The 26,035-nt window shown below is 37.1% G+C and overlaps 2 protein-coding genes across 3 annotated transcripts in view; one reads left to right on the top strand and one right to left on the bottom strand.

Moving 5' to 3' along the window:
- Positions 1-11,090, top strand: part of LOC131159735 (TOM1-like protein 5) — an 83,972-nt gene extending 72,882 nt beyond the window's left edge. For both annotated transcript variants that reach the window (XM_058114877.1, XM_058114876.1), the window contains exons 10-11: positions 10,023-10,211; positions 10,419-11,090. In XM_058114877.1, the coding sequence (XP_057970860.1) occupies positions 10,023-10,211; positions 10,419-10,731 (502 nt within the window). In that variant the 3' untranslated portion in view covers positions 10,732-11,090. The remainder of the gene's footprint in view (positions 1-10,022; positions 10,212-10,418) is intronic.
- A 3,199-nt stretch (positions 11,091-14,289) lies between these two features.
- The window catches only part of LOC131160195 (lipoyl synthase, chloroplastic), a 31,263-nt gene continuing 19,517 nt past the window's right edge, over positions 14,290-26,035 (bottom strand). Inside the window, exons 3-7 of the mRNA XM_058115598.1 lie at positions 20,488-20,578; positions 20,199-20,356; positions 16,044-16,215; positions 15,788-15,898; positions 14,290-14,932 (exon numbers count right to left, since the gene is read on the bottom strand). Of these exons, the coding sequence (XP_057971581.1) occupies positions 14,849-14,932; positions 15,788-15,898; positions 16,044-16,215; positions 20,199-20,356; positions 20,488-20,578 (616 nt within the window). The 3' untranslated portion in view covers positions 14,290-14,848. The remainder of the gene's footprint in view (positions 14,933-15,787; positions 15,899-16,043; positions 16,216-20,198; positions 20,357-20,487; positions 20,579-26,035) is intronic.

Genomic DNA, 26,035 nt, shown 5'->3' with positions numbered 1-26,035 from the left:
ATCACCATAAGGCTCAGCTTTTCCTTGTCAGAAAATAATTACCATCAATAAAATCGTAGCATATGGCTTTTCTAATTGTTGTTCTTATCATCAATTGGTGTCAAAACAATAGCATATGTGGGAAAGCTACATAATAATGGTGGCAAGATTGTACAGACAAATCATTAGGCTCTCCGAGCTTAGGGTTTCATGTATGGAGGGAAATGGTAGATTATTTATGCATTGATGGGTTTCATAGCAATTTAAGCACAGCACACTGTGATAGGGTTGAGCCCTTCTTAGCATGTGGTCTATGGCGAGGGTTCATGAAGATTGCCAAATGGAGGGGGAGATTCACACATACAATGCATCTCTAATCCAAGACTCAGTCTTAAGTTGTGCTCTTATAGTTGTCGACATATCCATAGTGATGGCTGTTTGCAGCTTCCAGTGCACCTGCATCACCATGATCCTCTTTAGCCAGCGAGAGTGCCACCCTCTTGCCAACATAAACCCACAGCGAGATAATCCTCCAGACTGCTAAGGCTTGATTCTCCCACAACTTAACACACTTGAGCTTTTAGGTAAGTGGTTGTTTAACATGGTATCAGAGTCAGGTTACCATGAAGTCTTGAATTCTATTTAGGGGTGTAATCAGTTTTGTTCAGTTCAGTTTTGATCAAAAATTTAAAAACCAAACTGTGAAGTTATCGCTTTTAAAATTTATGAACCGTAACCACCACAGTTTGGATAGAACCAAAACTGATTTAAACAGGTTCAGTTTGGTTTTATGTTAGGTTCTTCAAATTTTTTATTTTATATTGTTTTACATGATAAAATATAAGCATAGAATGACATCAAGAAGTCCACCTCTTCATGTTGACATTACCTTTTCAAGGGCATGACAGCAATCCACAATTTGATCTGTGAGCTGTGAATCTGGCCCCATGAAGGTATTCAGCAGAGTAAAAGGAAGGTGGGTGTTGTCTTTTATACAAGAGGGAAAGGTCTTCCCTTCCTTCAGTTGATCAATGTAGGACAAGTGACCACTCTCTAGCTGGCAATGATTCAACAAGCTGTCACCATTTGCTCTTTTACGTTTTATCCCACATCGGATATGAGAAACTTTGGGGAGGCTCTCCTGTATATTATCTCTCCTTTCCATTTCTTCTTTCCTTCACTCCCCCTTAAGAAATATGAATGATGTAAATAAATTTAATTTCCAATTGAGATTAATTCGAAATATAACTATATAAGTAGATAAATAAATAAATTAAGAATAAATCTAGCTGGCAATGACTCAACAAGCCTTCACCCTTTTCTCTTTTACATTTTATCCCACATCGGATATGAGAAACTTTGGGGAGGCTCTCCTGTATATTATCTCACCATTCCATTCCTCATTTCCTTCACTCCCCTTTAAGAAATATGAATGATGTAAACAAATTTAACTTCAAGTTGAGATTAATTTGAAATATAACTATATAAGTAGATAAATAAATAAAATTAAGAATAAACATAAGCACATAAAGAAATAGATATATGTTTGTTAATTTATTGATCGGGTTTTTCAGTTTTCCAGTTCAGTTTCTGTGCTTTTTAACAAAACTCAACTGAAACCAAAACCAAAACGGAAAAATCAAACCGAAATGTAAAACAGGTTCCGTTTTGGTCCAGTTTTCAGTTTTTTCACTAATTTCGTACACCTATAATCTATTCTTATTGCCTGATATTATCATCTGTTTGTGAAAAATAAATAAATAAATAATTGTTGTACCCTATGGTGGTTGGTGCTCACTGTTTGTTTTACTCTCCATGTGCAATTAGGCTGCACATGCTGGGGAGTGCTAAAGCTTGATATACATTGTTTGCGACAACCTAACAGCTTAGCCTTTTAGGTGAAGTGGTTGCTTAACAAGAAAAATTATTTGTACAACATGGCCCACCATGTAATTACAATACAGCTACTGTGCTTGCGTATCGCCCAAAGTGTCTGCTTTTTATTGCTAATTTGCCATTTGAGCTATACTTTATTTGCATGCAGAGCATGACGGAGGTCCTTTTGTCACATCCCTATTTTTGGCACATGACCTGCTGTTACTCCATCCAAAATCTGATGGACACACCCGAAACCTAGTGAAGAATTTGTTTTGCAAAGCCATCTTAGGAATCTATTATGAATAGGTATCTCTCACGGAAGGAGATAACTCTTAATAGTCACCTATTGGAATACATATTTTTTAGAGAGTGAATAAGTATCTCTTATAAAAACATATAACTCTTAATTAAAAGACATTTATTGCAATATGTACCTTTTAGATAGCCAAGATAAAATTTTGAAATTAAATTAGGGGTAATTTTGAGAAGTTCTTGAACTTCTATAAAATAGAGGAAGAAAGAAGAGAAACTGAGGAGATTATGTAATTGTTATGTTCTAGTATGTTAAATGTATAATCAATATTTTTTTATATAGTGATAGAGACACCCTTTCATGAAAAGAGGCATCTTTTAGAAGGCAGTATTATGATTAGTATCTCTTGTGGAATAAATACCTTTAAGAGATCAATGAATATTAGGCATATCTTATGGGATGAGATAACTCTTAGAAAACACCTATTGAATAGGTACCTTTAAAGAGTAAGGATAAAATTCTAAAGACTAAAAAAAGGTAATGAAGAAGTTTTGGAACTTCTCTAAAATAAAGAAGAAGAAGAGAGAGAGGAGATAATGTTCTTTTTATGTTCTTCTATGTTAAAGATACAAGCATTATCCCCTTATATAGAGATAGTGACACCCTTCCATGAAAGGGAATGTTTAGAAGACACATATGTTATGAATAGTAGAATAGGGCATCTCTTGTGGAAGGAGATAATTCTTAAAAGACACCTACTAGAATAGGTACCTTTTAGAGATTGAATATGTATTACTTATGAAAGGTGATGCATAGTTTGATTGTTTCTTGCTTTTTAATTTTAATTAAGAATAAATATTTAAGAATATACCTCAATGTGAAAGCACACATCTTTTCGTTGTCTTTCTATAGGTAGTACAGATCATATAATATTTTGAGGGTGTTTTAGGAAAAATAAAAGATGAGATCACTGCACTTAGACCAACTTGCCCTCTGCCCTTAGTCTACCTATGTCATAGGTACATCTTTGTATGACTTTCTCTTTTGAATGGCAATGGGACTTCCATTTTCTCCATAAACTACTTGAAAATTTGCTCCCTTGAAACCTTTGAATATTGGCATGGAAGTTCTCTCCATTTTCTACTCATTGCTTTCAACACTCTCAAGAAACAACCTTTTTGGTCTCTATTCCCAAATGCTTCAAATACCTTCTTGTGGTTACATTGGAAATCTGGAAATCTTTTGATTCTTCTCATTTCCTTCACTTAAACCAAGAAGCATGGCAATCATAGATGCACCTCAAATCTTCATATTCAACAATGATATATAGGTGAAACTCTGTGCCTTGTTTAATCAACTTGAATGAATGCCTACAAGATCCACCACGATTGACCAGGTTGATTGTCTTCTCTCCTTGCTGGAGCGTGAGATGTTCCCACGTTCAAAGAGGATATGAGCACCAGTAAAGTGGAGTGATATGCTTAGACAAGGGATCTTCAGTTCCTTTTGTTCTAATAGACCTTGGCATTTTATGCTGTTAACCAAGTTGTTTTCTTCTATGCTTTGAGTTATTTTAAATTATGTAGGGTAGCTGCTGCCAACTTTTAGTTCCATACATTGTAAGAAGATTTTTGCATTGATGTGATGGCAACCTAACCTCGGTCCAAACCCACAATGGGTATCAACTAGTGATGTAGGACAAGAAGCAAAACCTTGGGAAGATCCTTGTTGAAGAACACTTAAGAAGAATTGGATCGAGGATTTTGGGTTTAGTTAGTAGTTTATTATGTGTTTATTTTAATTAGTATAGTATTATGTGTTGTAGAAATCCCGAGTATCTTGGAGTGATTTAGGGGATATTTATGTAGAGGATTGTATATTATTGAGAGAGATTATTTTAGGAGATTGTTTCCATATTTAGAATACCCGATTGTATTATAAGTATTGTGTATTGGCTTGTACAAATTTTCAAGAAATACAGAAAACCTATTTTGATTTCATGGTATCAAAGCCAGGGTTTCTAAATCCTAGTTAACAATGGCAGAAGGAGTCGTCAACAACAGAGGGTCGAGCACCTATGAAGCTCTCGACAGCGAGACTGAAGCCACCTCCACCTTGAATTCGAATGGGCTAGACAGCTCGTCCTTCCCACTCTCGGTGGAGATACTAAACGGGAAAAACTTTCTTGAATGGGCGCAGTCAATCAAACTCATGATTGACAGCAAAGGAAAGTTAGGCTACCTTACCGGCGAGAAGAAGAAGCCCGCCTCAACGGACACTATAGCTCTACAGAAGTGGAAGTCCGAGAACTTTATGGTGATTGTGTGGCTGGTGAACTCCATGAAACCTTCAATCGGCAAGACCTATCTATTCCTACCGTCGGCGAAGGACGTCTAGGATGCTGTCCGAGAGACATACTCAAACGTTGAAAGCTACTCCCAAATCTTTGAGATCAAAACTCGGCTATGGCAGATGCGGCAAGGAGAAAGAGAAGTCATAGACAACTATTTGGAGATGACAAATCTCTGGCAAGAACTCGACCTGAGCGTTAAGGAAGAATGGGAATGCCTTGGAGATAGTGCCTGATACATGAAAAGACTTGAGAATGAACGAGTCTTCGAATTCTTGGCCGGACTCAACCGAGACTTGGATGAGGTGCGAGGGAGGATTCTCGGCCGACGTCCTCTACCTTCAACTCAGGAAGTCTTCTCAGAGGTGAGGCGAGAGGAGAACAGGCGCAACGTGATGTTGAAGGAGCCGACCCTGATCGGAAATAATGGGCCCGAAATATCTGCCCTCATTTCAAAAGGAACTTTTGCTAGGACAAACCAAAAAACGCAAAAGGAAGACCCTGGTGTGAGCACTGCCGCAAGTCGGGCCACTCAAAGGATAATTGTTGGGAAATGCATGGGAAGCCCGCAGATTGGAAGCCGAGACAAAATTCAAAAAATTGTGGCTGCCAAGCTGCTATTGATAACCCAGTCGAGAAATCACAAGGTGAGAAAAATAATAATTCCACTTCAAGTGGCGCATTCAATCCAGAGCAGTTGGAGCACTCTATAAAATGTTCTCTACCATTCAAGCATCGGGTCAGTCTTCCACAAGTATTCCTTTTGGTTCTTTAGCCCACCGAGGTAATTTTTTGACAGCCTTAACTACCATCTCTCATTACAAATCACCATGGATAATTGATTCTGGTGCCTCTGATCGTATAACTGATTCTTATCATCTGTTCTCATCCTATTCACCTTGTGTTGGAAATTTGAAAGTTAAAATTGCAGATGGATCACTCTCATTTGTTGCAGGCAAAGAAAGTATTCGAAACTCTCTGACTCTATAATTCTAAAATCTATCCTACATGTCCCTAGGCTGTCTCGCAATTTGTTATCCATTAGCCAGTTGATAAAAAATTCCAATTGCTCTGCTAAATTTGTTTCCTCTCACTGTGTTTTCCAGGACCTATCATCGAGGAAGACGATTGGCAGTTCTAAGGCGTGCGAGGGACTCTACTACTTTGAAGAGGCGAATATGAGTGAACAATGTAAAACTGCTATTTGTGATTATGCATCTGTTTCTAGGGATAGTGAAATTTTGTTATGGCATTCTAAGATGGGTCATCCAAAGTTTCAATACTTAAGACGTTTATTTCCTTCCATTTGTTCAAATAAGATGTCTTCTAAATTTCAGTGTGAGATTTGTGAACTTGCAAAACACCAACGTAATTCCTTTCCAAAATCCACATACAAACCATCCAAACCATTTACTATGATTCACGGTGATTTATGAGGGCCCTCACGCTCTCTTAGTCGCACTCACACAAAATGGTTTGTTACTTTTATTGATGATCATATTCATATTTGTTGGGTTTACTTGTTGAAAGATAAAACTAAAGTCCATTATATTTTTGTCAGTTTCCACTCTATGATTCAAACACAATTCCAAATTCACATTCAAATTTTATGTATTGATAATGGTATAGAATATTTCAATAATATCTTGGGAAATTATCTTTAAGAAAATGGAATCATTCATCAAAGTTCCTGTGTGGATACCCCTCAACAAAATGGGGTTGTTGAACGCAAAAATAGGCATATTCTTGAAGTAGCTCGGGCATTGATGTTCACTACAAATATGAAAAAATATTTTTGGGGCGATGCCATTTTAACAGCTACATATCTCATTAATAGAATGCCTAGTCAGGTTCTTTTTTTTTTCACTCCTCTCCAAAAATTCCAAGAATGTTTTTCCAACTCTCGGCTCAACTCTAATCTATCATTGAAAATTTTTGGGTGTACTGCATTTGTACATGTTCATGCTCACAATAGGGATAAATTGGAACCTCATGCCATTAAGTGCATTTTTATTGGTTACTCTCCTACTCAGAAAAGCTACAAATGTTATGATCCTGTCACAAAAAAATTGTTTGTTAGCCTTGATTTCATGTTCTTTGAAACCACTCCTTACTTCCAAAAGCACTCTCTTTAGGGGGAGATTAAAGTGAAGATCGGTTTTTTGATTTCTTTTTTGATGAATCTGTGCCATATACTGAGTTAGCCATTACACCATTCCCTGACCTATCAACGTACAAAAGACCACTTAAACTCAAAGGGAGATGCAGAAAAACAAAATAACAAGTAAATACGTGTTTACTCTAGGAAGCCAAAAACAAAGAATAGGGAGAATCTCATACTTAAGGCACCAAGAGAGTTGGAACCAGTGATAGCTTCGAGCAACCATGAGTCCACACCCAATCCCAATTAGGTAATAGATGGCCATGAGCTTCCTTCTGATAAGTCTGCACCTGATGACATCAATTTACCCATTGCAGTTAGAAAACAAATTAGGTCATGTACTCTATATCCCTAGTCAAAATACATGTCTTATAAAACTCTGTCTAGAGTATGTCATGCTTTTACTTCTAACCTTGACAGGATAAAAATTCCAAATAATATCCAAGAAGCCTTGGAGATTCCTAAATGGAGGGAAGTTGTCATGGAGGAAATGTGGGCCCCCTGTAAAATAATGGAACTTGGGACATTATGAATTTGCAAGGGATGAAGCCAATAGGCTGCAAATGGGTCTTCACAGTGAAATATAGAGTTGATGGGACAGTTGAACGGTTTAAAGTCTGACTTGTTGCAAAAAGGTTTACACAGACCTATGGCATTGACTACACGGAGACATTTGCACCAGTGGCAAAATTGAATACAGTTCGGGTCCTCCTATCCTTGGCAGCCAACTTGGATTGGCCACTACAGCAACTCGACATTAAGAATGCATTTCTAAATGGCAAGTTAAAAGAAGAAGTCTACATGACGATACCACCAAGTTTCCGTAAGAAAGGTGAAGAAAACATAGTATGTAAACTCAAGAAGTCCCTGTATGGACTCAAACAATCTCCTAGAGCATGGTTCGACAGATTTGTGAAGGTGATAAAGAACCAAGGATATCGATAAGGGTAATCAGATCATACTATGTTTTTCCAATAGTCTGAAAGTGGGATGAAAACAATTTCAATTGAGTATGTTGATGATATAATCCTAATTGGAGATGATACAGTGGAGATGGAAAGATTGAAGAAAGTCCTAACTACTGAGTTTGAAGTTAAAGACTTGGGACGTATGTGGTACTTCTTGGGAATGGAAGTTGCTAGATCAAAAAAGGGTATCAATGTCTCTCGGCGAAAGTATATCCTTGATCTCCTAATCGAAACTGGCATGCTTGGATGCAAACCTAGTGAAACCCCCATTGAAGCAGTAAAAAGAGAGTTGAAGACTGCGGAATATCGGTTGAAAAAGAGAGGTATCAGAGATTGGTTGGTAAACTAATCTATCTATCACATACCAGACTCGACATTGCATTTGCAGTAAGTGTGGTAAGCCAACACGTGCATTCACCAAAAAAGACTCACCTAGATGCTGTGTACAAGATCCCCAAGTATCTCAAGGGCTCTCTGGGCAAAGGACTCTTCTTCAAGAAGTGTGAAAGCAAGGAAGTAGAAGTTTTCACAGATGCGGATTGGGCAGGATCAGCAGAAGATAAAAGGTCTACCACCGGATATTGAACCTTTGTATGGGAAAATTTGGTGACTTGGAGTAAAAAACAAAATATAGTGGCTCAAAGTAGTGTTGAAGCTGAATTTAGGGCAGTTACACAAGAGATGTGTGAAGGATTGTGGTTAAGGAAACTTTTGGAAGAATTACAAATCACGGTGAAATTCCCTATCAAACTCTACTATGATAACAAAGTAGCCATCAGTATTTCTCTCAATCTAGTTCAACATGACAGGACTAAGCCTGTAGAAGTGGACCGACACTTTATCAAAGAGAAGGTTGAAGAAGGAACCATTTGTATGACTTATGTACCTACCAAGGAACAAACATCAGACATCTTTACCAAAGGGTTAGCCCAACAGAGTTTTGATGATTTCATCTGCAAGTTGGATATGATCAATATCCATGATCCAACTTGAGGGGGAGTGTAAAAATCCTGAGTATCTTGGAGTGATTTAGGGGATATTTATGTAGAGGATTGTATATTATTGAGAGAGATTATTTTAGGAGATTGTTTCCATATTTAAATTTCCCCAATTGTATTATAAGTATTGTGTATTGGCTTGTACAAATTTTCAAGAAATACAGAAAACCTATTATAATTTCTTGTGTATTTGGGGTCTTGTTTGTAGTGTTTGTATATTCTAGGATATAATTGTAATGTAATGTAATTTTAGGGGTATGTGTGTAATTTCATGTGTTTAGAAGCTTTCTCATAAATGGTGTGAAAGCCATGTTGAAGCAGTTGTTGAATTTGAATTGGGATTGTTCATGAGTTTCCCCCCTTGTATCTCCTCTCTTCCCCTTCTTTTCTTCAATCTCTTCTAACCTGTCCTCTCCCATGGCTGCAGATCCTTGATGCTGCCCCTGCATCACCTAGTCAATAATTATGGCAATCCAATTTCATGGACCCTCCAATAATTATTGAATATTGTCTAATATCTATTCCTTTGATGAGCTAAGAGCCTCACAAATCAGGTGGTGCAACTCTTTGAAGCATACTGTTTGCTTTAGCGAAGAGAATCGTGGGGGTGCATTCATCCAGTAGTGGGTCTAAGCTCTTACCCATGTTGACATTCTCACTTCTGTGATAACTTTATCATGAAGGTAGCAGTGAATATATATATATATATATTTGTCTGCTATCAAACTCTTCTGCAAAGTATGTGGTGTTTGTTTTTCATTTATAAACAACTAAAGAGACTGATGGCATGCATTTATCTTTCATTCAAGGGCTTTGGTTCTTGGCGGCGTCATCCCTACTACAAAGAGAATATGTAACCTTTACTCTAGATTTAAGCTAAAGGATCAATGCATCTTAAAATGAAATCTTCTTACAACAAGATGGAAAACGTTTTGTTCCATCTTTGCTAGTGTTTATGTGTAGTCACTTGAGCATTAACAGTATAACGGCTTTCTCATCATGTCTGCTTTTGGGACATTGGGCTTTATTTATTGACACTTAAGAGGTCATACTACATAATCTTAAGAATCATTTGAATGTGGGGGAACCATTTAGTGCTGTGAATGAAATCTTTCTTTTATTGTTTTTTCTATGAATGATTCAGATCCCAAATCCTCCCTGTAGAGTGTAGCAAAGAAAAAGGAGCCTATTTTTACGGAGAGGAATCCTATTTAGTGCTGGCATTCACCTGGGCAAAAAAGGGCTAGGTCAAAATGTTGAGATTCTTGTTTCATGTTCTTATTCAAGTGTTATTTTTTGGCTTTTGTCCTTCTAGTTTTTTCATTGAAGAATATTAGGCTAGAGCAGTTGATTCACTCTCCAGCTCTCTTCACCTGAGCAAAGTGGAGGATTCTGCTGCTGAAGTTTAATTGATGCTTGTCCTTAATATCTGCAGGGATGAGAAAGCCGTTTCTAGAGCAATTGAATTGAATGAGGAACTCCAGAAAGTTCTTGCAAGACATGATGCCTTTCTTTCCAGAAGGTCTGCCCTGCCAGCGAATAATTATAACCATGAAAAAAAAGAAGAGCAAGAAGAGGAGGAAGAAGAAGAGGAAGAAGACGCAGCCGAACAGCTTTTTCGAAGGTATGTCCATCAATAACTGGCCTGTCTTTTCTGGGATGTTATATTCATGGTAAGACGGTAAATAGTTTATATGCTCCTGCGAAACCATTTTTTCTTCAATAAACAAAAATTATGCTGCTTCCATATTTACATATGGACTTGTAACTTTTCTTAGCGAGTGTTTGTCCTGTTCTCTTGATTTAAACTTTCTATTGTGGAACTTAACAGGATACGGAAAGGAAAAGCTTGTGTGCTGCCTGATGATGAAAAGCGCTCAATGGAGCAGCCCATTGGACTGCTCGGGTCTGGAGTTCACCGTCCACTTATACGACCGCTCTGTTTAGAGCCATCACATGAACCCCAACCACATCCTTCAGCAGTTTCAATCCCACCCCCACCTGCAAGGCATATTGAAAGGGCACGATTCTTTCAAGAAAGCAATTCAGATGGTTCTGCTGTGGCTGACCACATGAGAGGCCTCTCATTGCACCGTCGAAATACCAGCAGCTCTCATAGTGGAAGCATGGATTCTAGTGACTGATTTCACAGCTCAAAGGACTTGTTCTATTTGTGGTTTTCTGAAATTGGGCTCTTTAAGAGGGTCGATGTGGTGATTGTTTCTCATTCTGCAGAATTGAAGGTGCTTTCCTTGCTGTGTGTGTTAGGGAACAACTCAAAGAGCATACAGCTACTGAAGTTCATGAGGGAAGTATGAAAGGTCTACAGCATACTATCTTTTAACAACTCTGATCTTTCCATGCCTCGTTTACTGATGTATAACTTGAATTTATTTATGCATGGTACTCTATTTGACAAAAGACTTCAATGTCTTTAATGTTCTCTTTATCCAACGGCATTACTCTAAAAAAGAAAAAGAAAAAAAAAATTGAGTTCTGTAAAGTAGCAGTTCATTTCCTCCCTTTCCATCTTCTTGTTCATAATTAGATGGTGTATTATAAGTGTATATACTTATTTATATCCAAAGTCAGGACGATACACAACCTAATTTTGTTAGGGCTTTAATGTCTTTTTCACTATGCATTTTGGTGTTGAGCTAAAACTGCAAAATAATTTGTGCTAGTTCAAAACTCCAATTTTTGGATACGATTTTACACATGCCTCTTGAATCTTTAGGTTTGAGTTTTTGGCCCAATTTCTCTTCCCAAATTTCTTAATCTTGTGAGCATTCTCTAGGGAGAAAATAACATCATTGAGCCAAAAGTAGAGAAATTATTATGCAGAGTCGTTTTATACCATGTCCTTGGACAAAGCCAGTGAAAATGTGGCAGTTTGATGGATTGGCCTCCATTTTTTTCTCGTCTTCATTATCATTGTCCTCCCCATTGCGGTTTCTCATGACATCCCATAAATGGGCTCAATCACAAAATTCGAATCCTTCTATGATCAGCTCATATAACTTGTTATTTATAAATTTTTTAGTATTTTATTAGATGCTGCCAACTCGGAATTGATATGCATGCCTTGCCATTTGATTGGTTCAATTTGCAACACTTCAAGATTTTGATTTTATGGGATTTATGGATGCCATGAGCATGATTATGTTGTTCTTTTAATTGCGAGATATAAAGACTTGTTGCTCTTTATTCTTCTCTCGTTCTGTGTGGCTTTTGTTCCCAATTCCATACATAACACAAAATCTCTATGCATAACCTAATTAATGTTAATTATTAATTGTTGATGTAGAAAATTTGAGAAGTTGATATGAGAAGGCTGCCCTCATTGAAGACATGTAATCATAGATGAAATAGCACTGCAGTGTTCCAAAGGGTGTTTGGTCCTCTCTGATATTAAATTAAGTTACGCTTAGTAAATTGAGGTGGAAAATTAATGGTGTATTTAACTAAAGATTGCTTTCATTTTCTTGCCTTCGTTTTCTTTGGTATGAGATGTCATGCTTTGATAACTTCACATATGCTCATTTTTATATAACCAAGAAGATTGAACATGCCCAAGTTTGACATAATATTCTCAGAAGTGAAGGTACGTCAATGAAACCTGAGATCCTACCCTCTGAGTAAAGAGCGAATGAAGTCTTTTTTAAGTAAAAAATCCTTAATTAACCAAATCACGGGATGATATAGAACGAATTCTCTAGATGGTCCTAATTAAAGTCATAGTCAAAAATCATGGACTTGAAATATATTGTGCAAATGGGTGCTTCTGTACATTATAAATTAACTTGTATGTGACTATGTAGTTATTGAAAATATTGTTTGCTTATTTTCTGTTCAATAAAATCCAAAATTACCGTTCTGCTTATGTTGCTTACATAACTTGTTCTAGGTTGGTTAAGCTTTGAACAGAATGAACTTTTGAGGAGAAATGACATTGGTTTGAAACCTGGTTTTGATTTTCAATAAGCTAAGACTTGGGGGAGGGGGAATGTGTTTAGTTGATTATTGTTCTGTGAAAAAATTGAGAACATGAAGAGTCGCACTGTAATTACATGTGGTAATAGGGATCAAGTGTCAATTTCTATCTAACTACTGGAAAAGACAGTCAAAAATTCAAGGCCTTCATGGAAGGGAAGTATGATCCCTAATCGTTTACAATGTCAAAATGTACAAATAATTTCAAAAGTAATGAAATTATAGTAAGTAAAAGTCGTAGTAAAAGTAAATTAAGTGTGTTTGCTGAGCTTGTAATTGCATGTCCTATTTTAAAGCACTTCCAGGTTCATTTGGGATGAAAGAAAGCCATGCTTGCTAATTGAACTTTCTCGATTAAGATTTTTTATCCTCGTGCATATTAGCACAATGACAAAATGCACATGTTTTGTGACGGCACACCATATCTAGTTCAGTAAATGAGTATACAAGTGCCACGTATAATTTCGTGTAGGTTTCAATAATGTGGATTCCGTACTATTTTAGTAAGTCCAAGCATTAACATAATGTCATGCAATTGATGGGTTTCAAATGTGATTAAGATTTTTTATCCTCGTGCATATTAGCACAATGACAAAATGCACATGTTTTGTGACGGCACACCATATCTAGTTCAGTAAATGAGTATACAAGTGCCACGTATAATTTCGTGTAGGTTTCAATAATGTGGATTCCGTACTATTTTAGTAAGTCCAAGCATTAACATAATGTCATGCAATTGATGGGTTTCAAATGTTTTTTTACATGCAGGAACCACCTCTTATAAGTTTAAAATAACTGATAAATGTATTTAAGTTCAGTAAATATGATAAAGATATTATTAAGTTAATCAGACAATGTTGTAGATTGTACAAACCATGATTAATATTACTCTTTTTCTTTGGTAGAAACCTGATATATCTAATAATTACTCATCAAAATAATAAAAATAATAATAATTCTCTGGATACTTACCAGACTAGTAAGCAATTGAGGTGGCCTTTTTTTAAAATAAGGAATTGTTCAAACAAAGAAATATTCATTACCCTTCTTTAAGCTCAACTTTTTGCAGCAGACAGTACACAGAAGAAAGTAGGTAATAGACCAATTAGTAAATTACCACCACTAGGGTATGATCCAGTCCTCAAAGTAATTAATGTGTTTTAGATGAGTTTATGGTTCAAAAGCATAATTTTTTTTGCTTTCTGGAACTGATTATGTCCTGGTTTTTAATTGATTTTCTATGCGTACTGAGTTTTTTTTTTTTTTTTTTTTTTGTGGGTTATACCGTTTAACCAAATAGCGATCTTTTTTCAAGGTAAATATAAAAACTACTTCACATGAAAACAAAGAAATAGAACTTTGATACATTAAAAATTAACACTGCTAGCAGTAAGGAATATAAAATTGCATTTGGCATTCTAATTTTGACACTGATTTGAAAGTTTGTTACCTAGCCTTTATTCATGTATACAATAACTGCTACTGTTCAATATTCGTTTCACTAAATCGATGCAAAGGATTGATCAGTCTCAAAATTAAAGTTTAAAGTGATTTTAAAGAATAACAATGAATCGTATCAGAAGCATAATCTTCAAATGAAAGCAAAAAATGAGGAACCTGATGCAGTTTTCAACCAACCTCAACTTTATGCATAGACTTCTTGAGGAGGCGTCTTGTGAACAGAAACTGTTGCGGTTTCCAAAATTCTCTTTTGGGGCATCAATAGCTTTAGAAAATTATTCATTGCAATATTTAATATTTTTCAAGTGTTACCAAACAATGCTTGACAAAATCTTTACATTCCTTGGGTAGAAAGTACCAAACTAGATTAATGCATACAAGATTGTGAAACATCAAAGATGTCGGGAACTGTTTTTCCCTTGCACAAAATTGTAGACAACCTTTAGGCTGACCTCTTGGTAGAGCATGCCAAACTGGATCCTCAAGTCATGCATGAAAATAACACCAGCTAACCAATAAGAACCACTACGAGCATCAACATATGTAATCTTTCTCATCATTCACAAATCGACACGCTCTGTATGGAGGAAAATATGCATATAGGATAAGTCATAATTACAATGCCTCCTATTGGCACGGCCCCTATTACTTTGGATGGATGTGTGCCTGACTGAAACGCTAGCATTCCACAAAATTACAAGAACCAGAATGATGGGTATAGAAACCCCAACCGCACCAGCTTATGTTGCCAAGCTCTAGCCATGTTTAAAATCCACCCTCAACAAATTGAACAATGACCAAGAATTGCTAGGAAATGCCAGAAGTTTGCTCAGTCCTTTCTCTCACCATTGTCCTAACAAAGAGCTCTCCAGCCCTATATGACGATCTAACCTGAAAAATATAAAAGTTTTAAGGAGTTGTAGTAAGATCATTTACACAGCATTATGAAATGCAGCCTTAAAACAGCTGAACAAATGTACTGACTGAGGTTAGTCGAGTACCCACAATGACATTACTGAGTTCTTGAAGGGTGCAATTGGTTCTTTGGCCAGGCTTGGCTAAAGGATCCACGGCCATTGTTTGATCAGCACACCAGCAGAATGGGAATGGCCAGGAGGAGGGGGCTCACTAACCTATTTATGTAGGAGAGAACCCCCACTCCTCCCAACTGGCCAGCCCCAGCTAGCCATTTCCATAACCCAAAAAAATTTAAGAGGATGATGATGCCCCTGGGGATCATCTTCTCTGGCACCCCCCACCTTTATTGCAGGCATGGAGGTCATCTTCTCCCATGCCCCTCCTTTCTTCTATAAGCAGAACCACCCCCAAAGTCTCCCAATCCTCCATATCCACTGCTGGCCAACTCCAGCCCACCAGAACCAGCATTGTAGAGCTGACCAGCCACTGCAACCACCCCATTGCCACCGACTCCATCTCTCTCTCTCGCCCCCCCCCCCCCCCCCCCCCCCCCCCCCTTTTTCTTAATTTTCTCTACTAGTTTCTCGCAGATTTTCTGAAGAACCAAACAAAATCTCTCTTATTTTCAGATCTATCCATAGTTTTGCAATCCAAACATGGGACAGGGTAATAACAATCATGGCCAGTCCGTGAATTTGGAAGGGACTTTCATGGTCCATCAAACATTGATCCATTCAACTCTACCACCACCATGTTTCTATGCCCTTGTTGAGATTCATGCAATCAAGAACCAAAGCCATATTTTAAAGGAAAGCGGGAATTACATACCAGGGGTCCACTGGCTACATAACGGAATCCTATAGACTCTCCGTACTCCTTCCAAAAAGCAAATTTTTCAGGGGTAACATATTCCTTGACAGTCAGGTGTAATGGAGTCGGCTGCAGGAACATATCATTCATGAATTAACGTGAAATATCACAAATGTCAACTACATCTAGTTGCTGTAAAATGAGTAAGGAAGCTGAAAAACCATTGGTAAAGTCAGGATTAGCAATTAATCAAACACCACTCACACACACACACCTGCAGATACTGTCCTAGTGTCAAAATATCAACATCAATGGCCCTTAAATCAGCCATAGTTTCCTTCAATTCATCATCAGATTCTCCAAGGCCCAACATAATAGAAGTTTTCGTTATCATCCCTTCCTTACTAGCCTTTGCATGTTTCAAAACTAACAAGCTCTGCTCGTACCTGCATTACCAAATTATATATAGCAACAGCAACAACATTAAGAAACCTAAACTCTGAAAAACATAATCAACATGCAAATATGCTCATTGCATGTAAATGCATCTACCACCTATTGGGTGAAATTTAAGTGTCCAAAGTGTCCCGACTCTGTTTTTAAGCATAACTGAGTTAAATACCCAACCTAAAGCTCCAATATGCATGCAAAATTCAAGCTTTCAAAACACAAAAATGGCAGAGGGCAGAAGTTGAGCAGGATTGATCAGTTCATTGTACAAAAGCCAAGCAAGGGATCAAGTGATCAGAAAGATGCTAATGGACATTGACTGGTCAATTAAAATTGGGATTGCAAACTCTCTTTTTTCAGATGCAACAAGAATTAAATAATGAAACTAGAATGGAGAACCTACCCATGAACAAGCTCAAGAAGGACAGAAGTGCCCTGGGCTAGAGTACAGGCAGACCTCTTAGCAAGGAGACTGACTTCCTTTTAGCTGCTCTACAAACACAAAGAGCACGGCAGGCCCATAAGTTTGGGCACATACTCATGTGATGATGTTTAAATCACCAAGGAGATAAATAATGAACCATCACCAATTCAATGATAGTTAAGAAGTCTCCATTAATCAGATTTCAAATTAACATACTACAAACTTGCTGCAACCTTTCCAAAAGCAGATGAAGCTGAGCATTAATAGCATCATCCATTCACCTCTGCCTACTTTAACTTTAAAAATAAAAAATAAGTAAATAAATAAAGATGGCAATAGTGGCAGGGCAATCTCTATACATACCCCATTGCCAGCTGACAAGCATTGCTGTAAAAGAAACTATTAAATATTAACTGGATTCTCCCCACACAGAAGGGCATCAAAAACACAGGAAGAGACAGACTCCATACTCCTAAGGGACACCTCTTAACTCATTTAAATCACAGATCCATAATGAACTCCACAGTTGCAAGCCTCTGAGGAACACCTGCAATCTCTTCTAAATCACAGACCGATAATGAAGTCACTAAAAACACTTCGCTAAATTCTCCACCATTTCAAATTTGTCAATAACCTCTATATGAGAAAGCGTGGTGTACCATTTATCTATTCATCCTGCGGAGCCTTATTCTCCATTATCAATGTTATTTTCGTGACTGTAATCAGTTGCCCCCCTCAGATACCTTTTCCAATGGAGGAATTCTTTGTTGATTCTAGGTAGGCAAGATCATATGCTGACCAACTAAGTTTCTTATCTGTATGATCAATATGCCATTCAAGCAAGCTAAGACAATCTAAGCACTTTATAGATAGTAAATCCCCTACTGCTTATGTTAATAGTAGGGCAAGTGTGAGAACATAGACTATCCTGGGAGAGATTGAGCACTGTTGTGCTTGGCACTAGTCAAATAAATTAACATTTGAATTCAAATAAATTAGGGTGAATCATAGCTCAATTTTACTTTAAAATACTTATAAAAAATTGAAAAAGATATTTCAAATCAGATATGAGATGAAAAGTAAACTAATATTTCATGTTTGGAACTCTTGGCTCCTTAAATGCCCTGCCTACCACTTTTGAATTTTTTACATCTTTATTTTGTTCCCAGCAAAGAGAGAATGGTGGATTTAAATAAATAAATAAAACTGGGGTGGGGGGGAGGGCAAAGAACCTAGTTGTCTCCTTGATTGAAAAGAGCTCATTGTCATGAAAGTGGAACTAATGCTCTTACTTAAAATCCCATTCCAATAAAATTGGTAACCGTCACGTCAACAAATCACCCTTAATCACATCCCAGCAATCTTAAAAATAAATAAATAAATAAAAGACTTGCAAAACCCATCCAGCCCGGAGCCTTATCCCTATCCATCCTGAATACCATAGCCCTCACTTACTCCTCCCCAAAAGGTCTTTCCAATCAGGACAACTCAGCCCCAGAAATGGGACTCCAGTCTAACCCCACAACCATAGGCCTACTAATGCCCTCCTCAGTATAAAGATTAGAGGGAAAAAGAAACAGTGATCTCAGATGCAATCAAACAAGGATCTGAAATAACCTCACTCCTGTGCACATCTAATTCCCTAGTCAGGTTCTTCTCATCTTCCCATTACCTAAGCTATGAAAAAATTTTGAAATACAATCACCCTCCTTAACCCATTTCAATTTAGTCTTCTGTCTCCAACTTCTCACTTCCTTAAGAATCAAACATTCCAACTCATTCTTCACCGAAACATGATTGACCTCCTCACTCTCCAAGAAACTAGCATCTTCTTCTTTCCTATCTAAGTAATCCAATTAGCCCAAATGCTAGCCTTCCTGCTCCTAATATCATTAAGCACCTCCCTATTCCACTTATTTTTTCAACATCTCTTTAAGACATTTAAGCTTCCTCATTAATATAAACCCTTCCCACCAGCACCCCAAATCCTAGCTCCAAGAATTCCTAATCAGATATTGAAAAGAATCATGATCCAACCACATATTCTCAAAACAAAAAGGAGACAGGCCCCAAATAACCTTGCTAAACTCCAATGAGATTGGAAAATAGGACAGTTCAGGAGAGATTCAAGAACTCACCCTGCCACTCAGTGCAAAACAAAAACCTTTCTAGCTGATTAGCAACTGCCCTAACACCACACACAGATCAAAATAAAAGCACATTATCCAAAGGGAGATCTCTCAATCCACAATCTCTAAAGGAACATATCGAATTTGTGCCATTCCAATCCACCACTGCCATCCCAATCCACAATCTCCATGCCAGTTCCATCATTACTGTCCAACAGTCACTTTTTTTTTTTTTTTCCCTTTAAAAAAGGTTAATTCATTTTTCTTGAAAAAAATTTCAAGAAATTACATCAATCACCATGCAAATTAATAGTGGAACAGAGTTCAATGTGTGCACACATTCTTGAATGGCCATCTTTATAAACAAAGACATCACCAAAATTCACTTGCTTTCCGCTTATATTAATCCTATCATTATTATTTACAAAATTCTTCATTCTCAGTTACTAACAGTAACAAGCATTTTCAATTTAATCATTTCAATCATTATCTCATTTTTCCGATAATTCTTCTATCATATTTGGCGAGACAATAATTGAGCATGCATACGTTTGTCTTCGTTCATTTTCTAAAGTGCACTTTACTTTTAGGTCTAAATAAAACACCCCTAAGTATGTGCCTTTTTTGTGTGTGCCTATTTTTCCAAAAACAGCCAGTTTTCTTTTGTAGGCCCAACTTTCCAAACACTTCATGAACTTGGTGGAGTATGGGATCTTTTTTATCCTTGTTAAATCTAAATGTGTAAAATTACCATTTTGCTCTAAAATCTGAAATTGGCCCAAATCAAACTTGTATGTGCACAATTTATAGACTAATTTTTAGCTATCTTACATTTGCACCCTTGTGAAAACAGATGGCAAGTTCTCCCTATAAATCCTCATTCGAGCGTCTTGATATGATAGGTTTGAATCAGGGTTCTTTTGTTAAGAGAAATCCCTTACTCTCACAACCTTTTTCTACGCAGCTCAAACATCCCTTACATATTGTTTGTTACACATTTCCTTCTTTCTTCTTTCTCACCCTAACCATATATTTTCACCATTCAACCAACAATTTATCTCCCTCTGATTAGTTGTCTGACATGAATCACACGACGTTTTCTCATTGGAGGAACCCCCCTCCATTTGTCCCCCACAAATCCCCCCAACTATTGGATACCCTCCACTCTAGCTCAAAGAAAAAACCCCCTCCCCCAACTCCTCCCACCTAAAAAAAGGACCACCACTACCACCATTCACACTCAAGCTTATTAGAGAATGTCCAGGTTTCCTGTCTGGCCCTCTCTAGAACATCCATTACTTTTGTGGACAATCAAAGCATCCTACTGTACAAGCAATCAGCTACTTGAAGCTACTAGTTAAATGGATAGCATAAGATTAACTGATAATTTTCAATTCCATAATGGAGTTGCATTACTGTTACTCACCTTGCCCGAGGATCTCTTACAATCCGCTGGAGACGTTTCACAGTCTCAATATTATGTGCAAACACATCTAATCCTGAGTGAACAAGTTTTGCAACAGCATTTAAGTCACCCTGGAAATCAGATGTTAAACACTCAACCATGATCCCAGGCTTGAGTTTCTGCACAAGGAAACTCAACAGGTCAAACCAAATTTTTTATGCTATATGGCTATCTCTTTTCAAGCAGCATGTGTAGGAATAAGAATAGAATTGAAAAAACAGATACTCTGTGACCAGAATATCATAGAGACCTTCATAGCTGCAACAGTCTGCGCAAAGTGGCTGCTTCCACCATCATGTAGATCATCACGGTCAACACTTGTTAACACTATATAATCCACACTACAACAGAACCAAAAAAATAAAACACTCATTATTAAATCTTCAACAAAAATAACCATTAAGAAGTTTTGTTTACAAGTATAATGAAATACAAAAAAAAAAATGTACATCAAACATACAACGATTCAAATTTGCAAAGAAAAGAATGTGCAAAATTGAACAAATGTTGGGCCATCAAAGCACTACATATTCTATAATATAAGGGTACAAGCCAATTCCTTTTCAAAGGAAAAACAAATAAAAATTTCCCAGAGATGTTGATTCAAGATTCTTCCTTAACTTTTTCTTTTTTTTTATAGAAAATATTCTTCCTTACCTTATAATGTAAATTGAGCTTGCACATGCATACATGCTCTAATTTTGAGAGAAACCTCATAGAGGTTCGACAGATATGCTTCAAGCATGCTAAAGCCATAATACTGCAAAAGCAAATGAAAGAATATGCTACTCTGGTCAAATATCTTGGTGATCTTAATATGGGGTTTTAGGGGCATAAATACTACAAAACCATAACAGGTAGCTGTCAGTCTGGTGCCTTAGTTGGGGAGTCGATTGATGAGTGCAGGCAATAAAATCAAAAAAGATAAGCAAACTAGACACCAAACTTGAGTGAGAATAAAGCAGTAACAGGAACAAGAAGGGTTAAAAAACCTCTGAAAATGAGGTCAATATCAATGATGCAGCTCATTACAATCAGTTCCGAGGCTATCTATAATAGGGTTACAGCAGCTCTTCAATTTCCACCACCCAACAGTCAATATCTATTGTACAAAATTTCAATCAAAATTTCCAATCTCAAAATTTCAATAATTTTTTTCCAAAAATTTGACTATGCAGCAACATTTCTTTCACATTTAAATTTGTGATGCAAAGCCTTCTCTTTTTTTCATTGAAAACAAAGTTCATTGCAAGATATGAACGAAAATTTTCAGAATTTTTTTATATATAGTAAAAGAATAATGTCATTAAAAAATTAAGAATATACAACCACGAGAATAAGACATCTCCTTAACAGAGCCAGGGAAAAAGGAAAATCCGGGGAAAGAAAAAAATCTTGTAAGCTAAAAAAAACGGACAAAAGGACAAATTTAAAACACTGCCACACCCAATAACAATCAACACATAATGCAAATGCCACAGCTACTGAATGTTAGAAAAGCTCACCCCCTTAAAAAATTCCCCTTGCCCAACACACAAGAAGAAGCCCAGAATTAAAGTCATCTTTTACCCAAAACCAGCGAACAAACGACTTAAAGTTCCCGACAAAAAGAAATACATGCACATTCTGCTCCATCCACAACCCCAAAATACTGAACAAAGACTGAATTTAGTCCACATTTCCAAGCACTGCCCCGTCTTTTCTTGCCAAAGAAAATAAAAAAGAAATATGCAAGAAGCCCCTCCACCCGCCTGATGAACTCACAAAAAAAAATTCACTTAAAGACCAAATACCCCTCCAAGCATCATCACAATGTATAAACAATAGGAATGATGCAGATTCTGAAAACGGTTTACAAATAAAGAACAACAGGTGCGGGAGATAATGAAGTCTTCAAGTTCTCGGACCTGCAGCAAGTATAGTATATAATATACTATTGCAGCAAAACCAAACAGATAAGCTCAATTTTAAAAGGAATTATTTTGGCCTGTTCCAAATGGATTATAGAGAGGAAAAAGATGAGGAATAGACCTAGTCAGAAAATCACAAAAAGATATGCAATAATTAAACCACCCAAAAGGATCCAAAGCACAAAGGACCAACATCATATTCAAAGCTGGTTAAAGGAAAGGACACCTGGATAAACAAAAAAGGGAAAATGTTACCATCCTCCTGAGTCAAGCAAAAGAGGCGTGGAAAAAAAGAGAACGTGGACAAATCTACATTCACCCAACAAGGATCTTTCTAGAAGGGACCTTACTACCCCTTCCACCAGGCGATTATATGGGGAATAAAGAGGGGAAGTAAATCTGAAAAGATAGTTTCACACGGACCTCACAAAGAACATCCAAATCTAAAATTAGTATCCCACCCATCTTGTCTAATCCATACTCACTTTTAAAAAAGATATGCCACAAGGAGAATATCTAGCGAAAAATTTCGCCCAAGCATATTGGCAGACGAGTTGGTCTAGACACGAAGTTTCCAATACCCAAACCACCCTCCCCATTTTGACCCTACCCACCACTCCCAAACATACCAAATGATCCCTAACTAAAACCACCTATCCCATACCACAGAAGCCTCTCATATCTTCTCAATCTTTCTGCAACCGAAATCTTAAAAATGAAACAAGTTGTTCAGCATAAGAAATACTATAACGACAAGCCTGGGATGACACAGTCTACCACTAATGCGAAGGAAAAATAAAAAACATTGTTAATCCACCAATATCCCAGAAATCCTTTCCACCACAGGATTCTAAAAACTAAGATCTAGGGTAACCCACCAAACGAACCCTAGATAGGACAGCCGCCAATCCAAAACATTCACCCCCCACCGTAGACCAATCATAACACTCTTGGTAGGATATTTTTTAGATATAAAAGAAGGTAATTCAATTGACCAAGAGAAGCTACAAACCAGGGGAGAGAGGTCACTTGAAAAATAAAAAAAAACTAAAACAAAACAAAAAATAATAATAGAGATGAAAATCAAAATACAAATTAAAAATACCCGAAAAAACCCTTTTCAATCCACTTGTCCGTCTAATTCCTCAGCACTTTAAGTTCAAAGTCCCTTGGACCCTTCTCGCCTCCTGTACTAACACCACAAAGCGCCACTTCAAGAAAACCCCCTCAATAGCCACCAACAGCCACTCTTCCCATTATTACTCTTAAGCCCCAAAACTCTTATTCAAAATGGGGAGGAATACAAAAAATTCAAAAAGGAGGGACTATTATCTCTAAAAAAAAAGAAGCTGGTTCATCAGTGGAAACTAAAGGTGAGAAGACCCTAACCAATCTCTCCCCACTTCCAACCCTTCACTAAATCTCTTCCCAGCCTGTTCACCGTCCTACTTCAACATGATAGCCACTAAAACAAAACCAAAAATGGGAAAGAGATATAATGTGTAGATATAGCTAAAACAATTAATATCGCTTAAGATGATTTTTTTTTTTTTCTTGGAAACTTGGAAAGGAAAAGGACTGATGAAGATGGGGATTCCATACACTGGAATTAGAATACACAAAAAGAAAAAACCAAAATAAAGAGGTTTAAAAAGCCAAGCCCCTTGTGATGAATACCAGCAAAAAGCGTATATCAAGAAACACAACAAAAGGTCTTTCTTAAATTCAATTCAAAATAAATCGGAGCTTCAAAAGATGGAAAATTTTATGTCAAATTCGATTTTATTTGGAAACAAAATGATGGAAATAAGTAGAGTACAGAATTTCATTTATGAAACTTTTTAGAAATGAAAGTAATAGGACATACTGAGATGCAAGTTTGGACTAATATATTAAAAAATATAATACATCAAATGTAGTATGGTTGTATGAGACCGCCATTAGCATGAAAAGTAACGCTAGCAAAAATTTTAGAACAAATTAGTGTTAAAGTAAAGCCAAATTAAACATCAGCCTCAGGGCTCTTCCTCTCCACAACAAAAAAACCAGTTTCCTAACTTCCTCCATAAAAGGCCTTCTCCAGATAACTTATCACCTGAAACAGAGCAAGAGTCCAACCCCTCATCATAGGTATAAACTTATTCCAACTATATGGACCATAGGTTCCTAAAAACCCTGTGATGGCTCCTCAAAACAATACAAAGTGGATGTAACATATTTGACAACATCTCTTTCATAGCTTCATGTGTAAGTATCAACCACATCATGGACATTCCAAATTATAAGACATAGGACTAAACAAACAATTTTGGGATTATATCAATTTGAGAGTGATGGTGTAATAAAATTTATGGTGGAAGCAAGTGAAATTATCATTATTCCACCCATGGTGCAACGAAATTTAAACATTAAACTCATCTGAAGTTTTTTAATTGAATGAATGTCATCTAGGCACAAGCAGGTCACTCCTTGGAGACAACACAATGTTTTTTCGCATAGCTTTCCTCCATCCTGAGATGAAAGTGGGAAAAAAGAAAGAGATAAAAGGACGTTATCAAGAAATTGTTCTGAAAGGAACCAGCAAATGAATCATCCCAAGGAATATGAAAGATATCACACTTCCACAATAGAGCATGTCAACGAACACAACATTTTTCAATGTTATTGCCCAATGTCAATAGAATTCACAGAAAAGAATACCCTTTATGAATTATAGCTTGTTGTAAAATGTTTTCTTCCAAAAGTTGATTATCCTGAAAAAGGTTTTCTTTGATAAAAAGTGGGGGTACGCATACTCACAGCATCAAGCTCAACCTGCCCTTTTTGAAAGCCCGTGGGAGATTCCGATTATAGACCACAAATAGAGGCACGTGTCACATGGGCCTCCACGCTTCCATTTGTTTGCAGGACATTCTAGAAAGTTCTGGTAACATGTTATTTTTTTTTTTTTGGGAGTTATGAGGCAAGAAAATTGAAAAAGCCATAAAAAGTATTAAATTCATAATTTTACCCATCAGAAAAAATTATGTTTTAATAAGGAAAATGGGACTTTTTTCAACAATATGCGAAAAAAGGCAGCATGAGAACGCCTACATCCCTTATAGTGCAGATTAAAAACGCACAAAGAAAAGCTAGAAAAAATCAATGACTGTTCAAAACCACCCCCACACTCGCAAACAGCTTTGCAGTGTTTTCGGTTCTTTGGAGCAGGTGGGGAGGTTTCTGCTGGTTTCCACTGCACAAATCTACAGCCACGGGTGCCAGTATCTCCAAGGAGCATAATTGTTCAGATTGCAATACCATCAAACCTCCCATTCCAACACGCACCAATAACCAAAAGTTTTTTTACGCAAGCAAACTTTCATCGTATTACAGGATTCATTATGCTCCCGCAACATACTCTTATGCATAATTACAATGTCCCCCACTCTTCGTCCCATATTGCAACAAATAGCTCTTTATATGCCAAGGGTCAACTTGTCCTACACATTCAAATTTGTGTTCCATCACTTCTTTATTCAAACTATTGTGATTGAGGTGATTATATCTCAATACAGACGAATCGTGCCATGGTATACTAAATTAAACAAAAATAAAAAAAGTTAACAAATTCACCTCTAGTGGTTCCAATTGGTGTATCCAAATTATCTGGATCTATCTCACGCACCCACTCACATCGGCCCGCCACCATAAGTATATAACATTAATATTACTATATTAGGGAGGACAAGGTCCCCCCTCTCTAGCGCTCCAGTTGGATTTCCTACCAGTGGGTAGCCCACTGGCTAAGCACTGTTTCCGTCCGTTTCCCCCCTCTTCCCCACCTCCCCCTCCTCCCCTTTTTTTCAATCCCTGTCCTCACAGTGCTCCCCTCTGACCATGTCGTTC

Source organism: Malania oleifera, chromosome 7 (assembly GCF_029873635.1).
Source record: "Malania oleifera isolate guangnan ecotype guangnan chromosome 7, ASM2987363v1, whole genome shotgun sequence".
NCBI classification, from domain to species: Eukaryota; Viridiplantae; Streptophyta; class Magnoliopsida; order Santalales; family Ximeniaceae; genus Malania; species Malania oleifera.
Note: the sequence above shows the minus strand (reverse complement) of the source record. Positions and strands in the feature narration are given on the sequence as shown.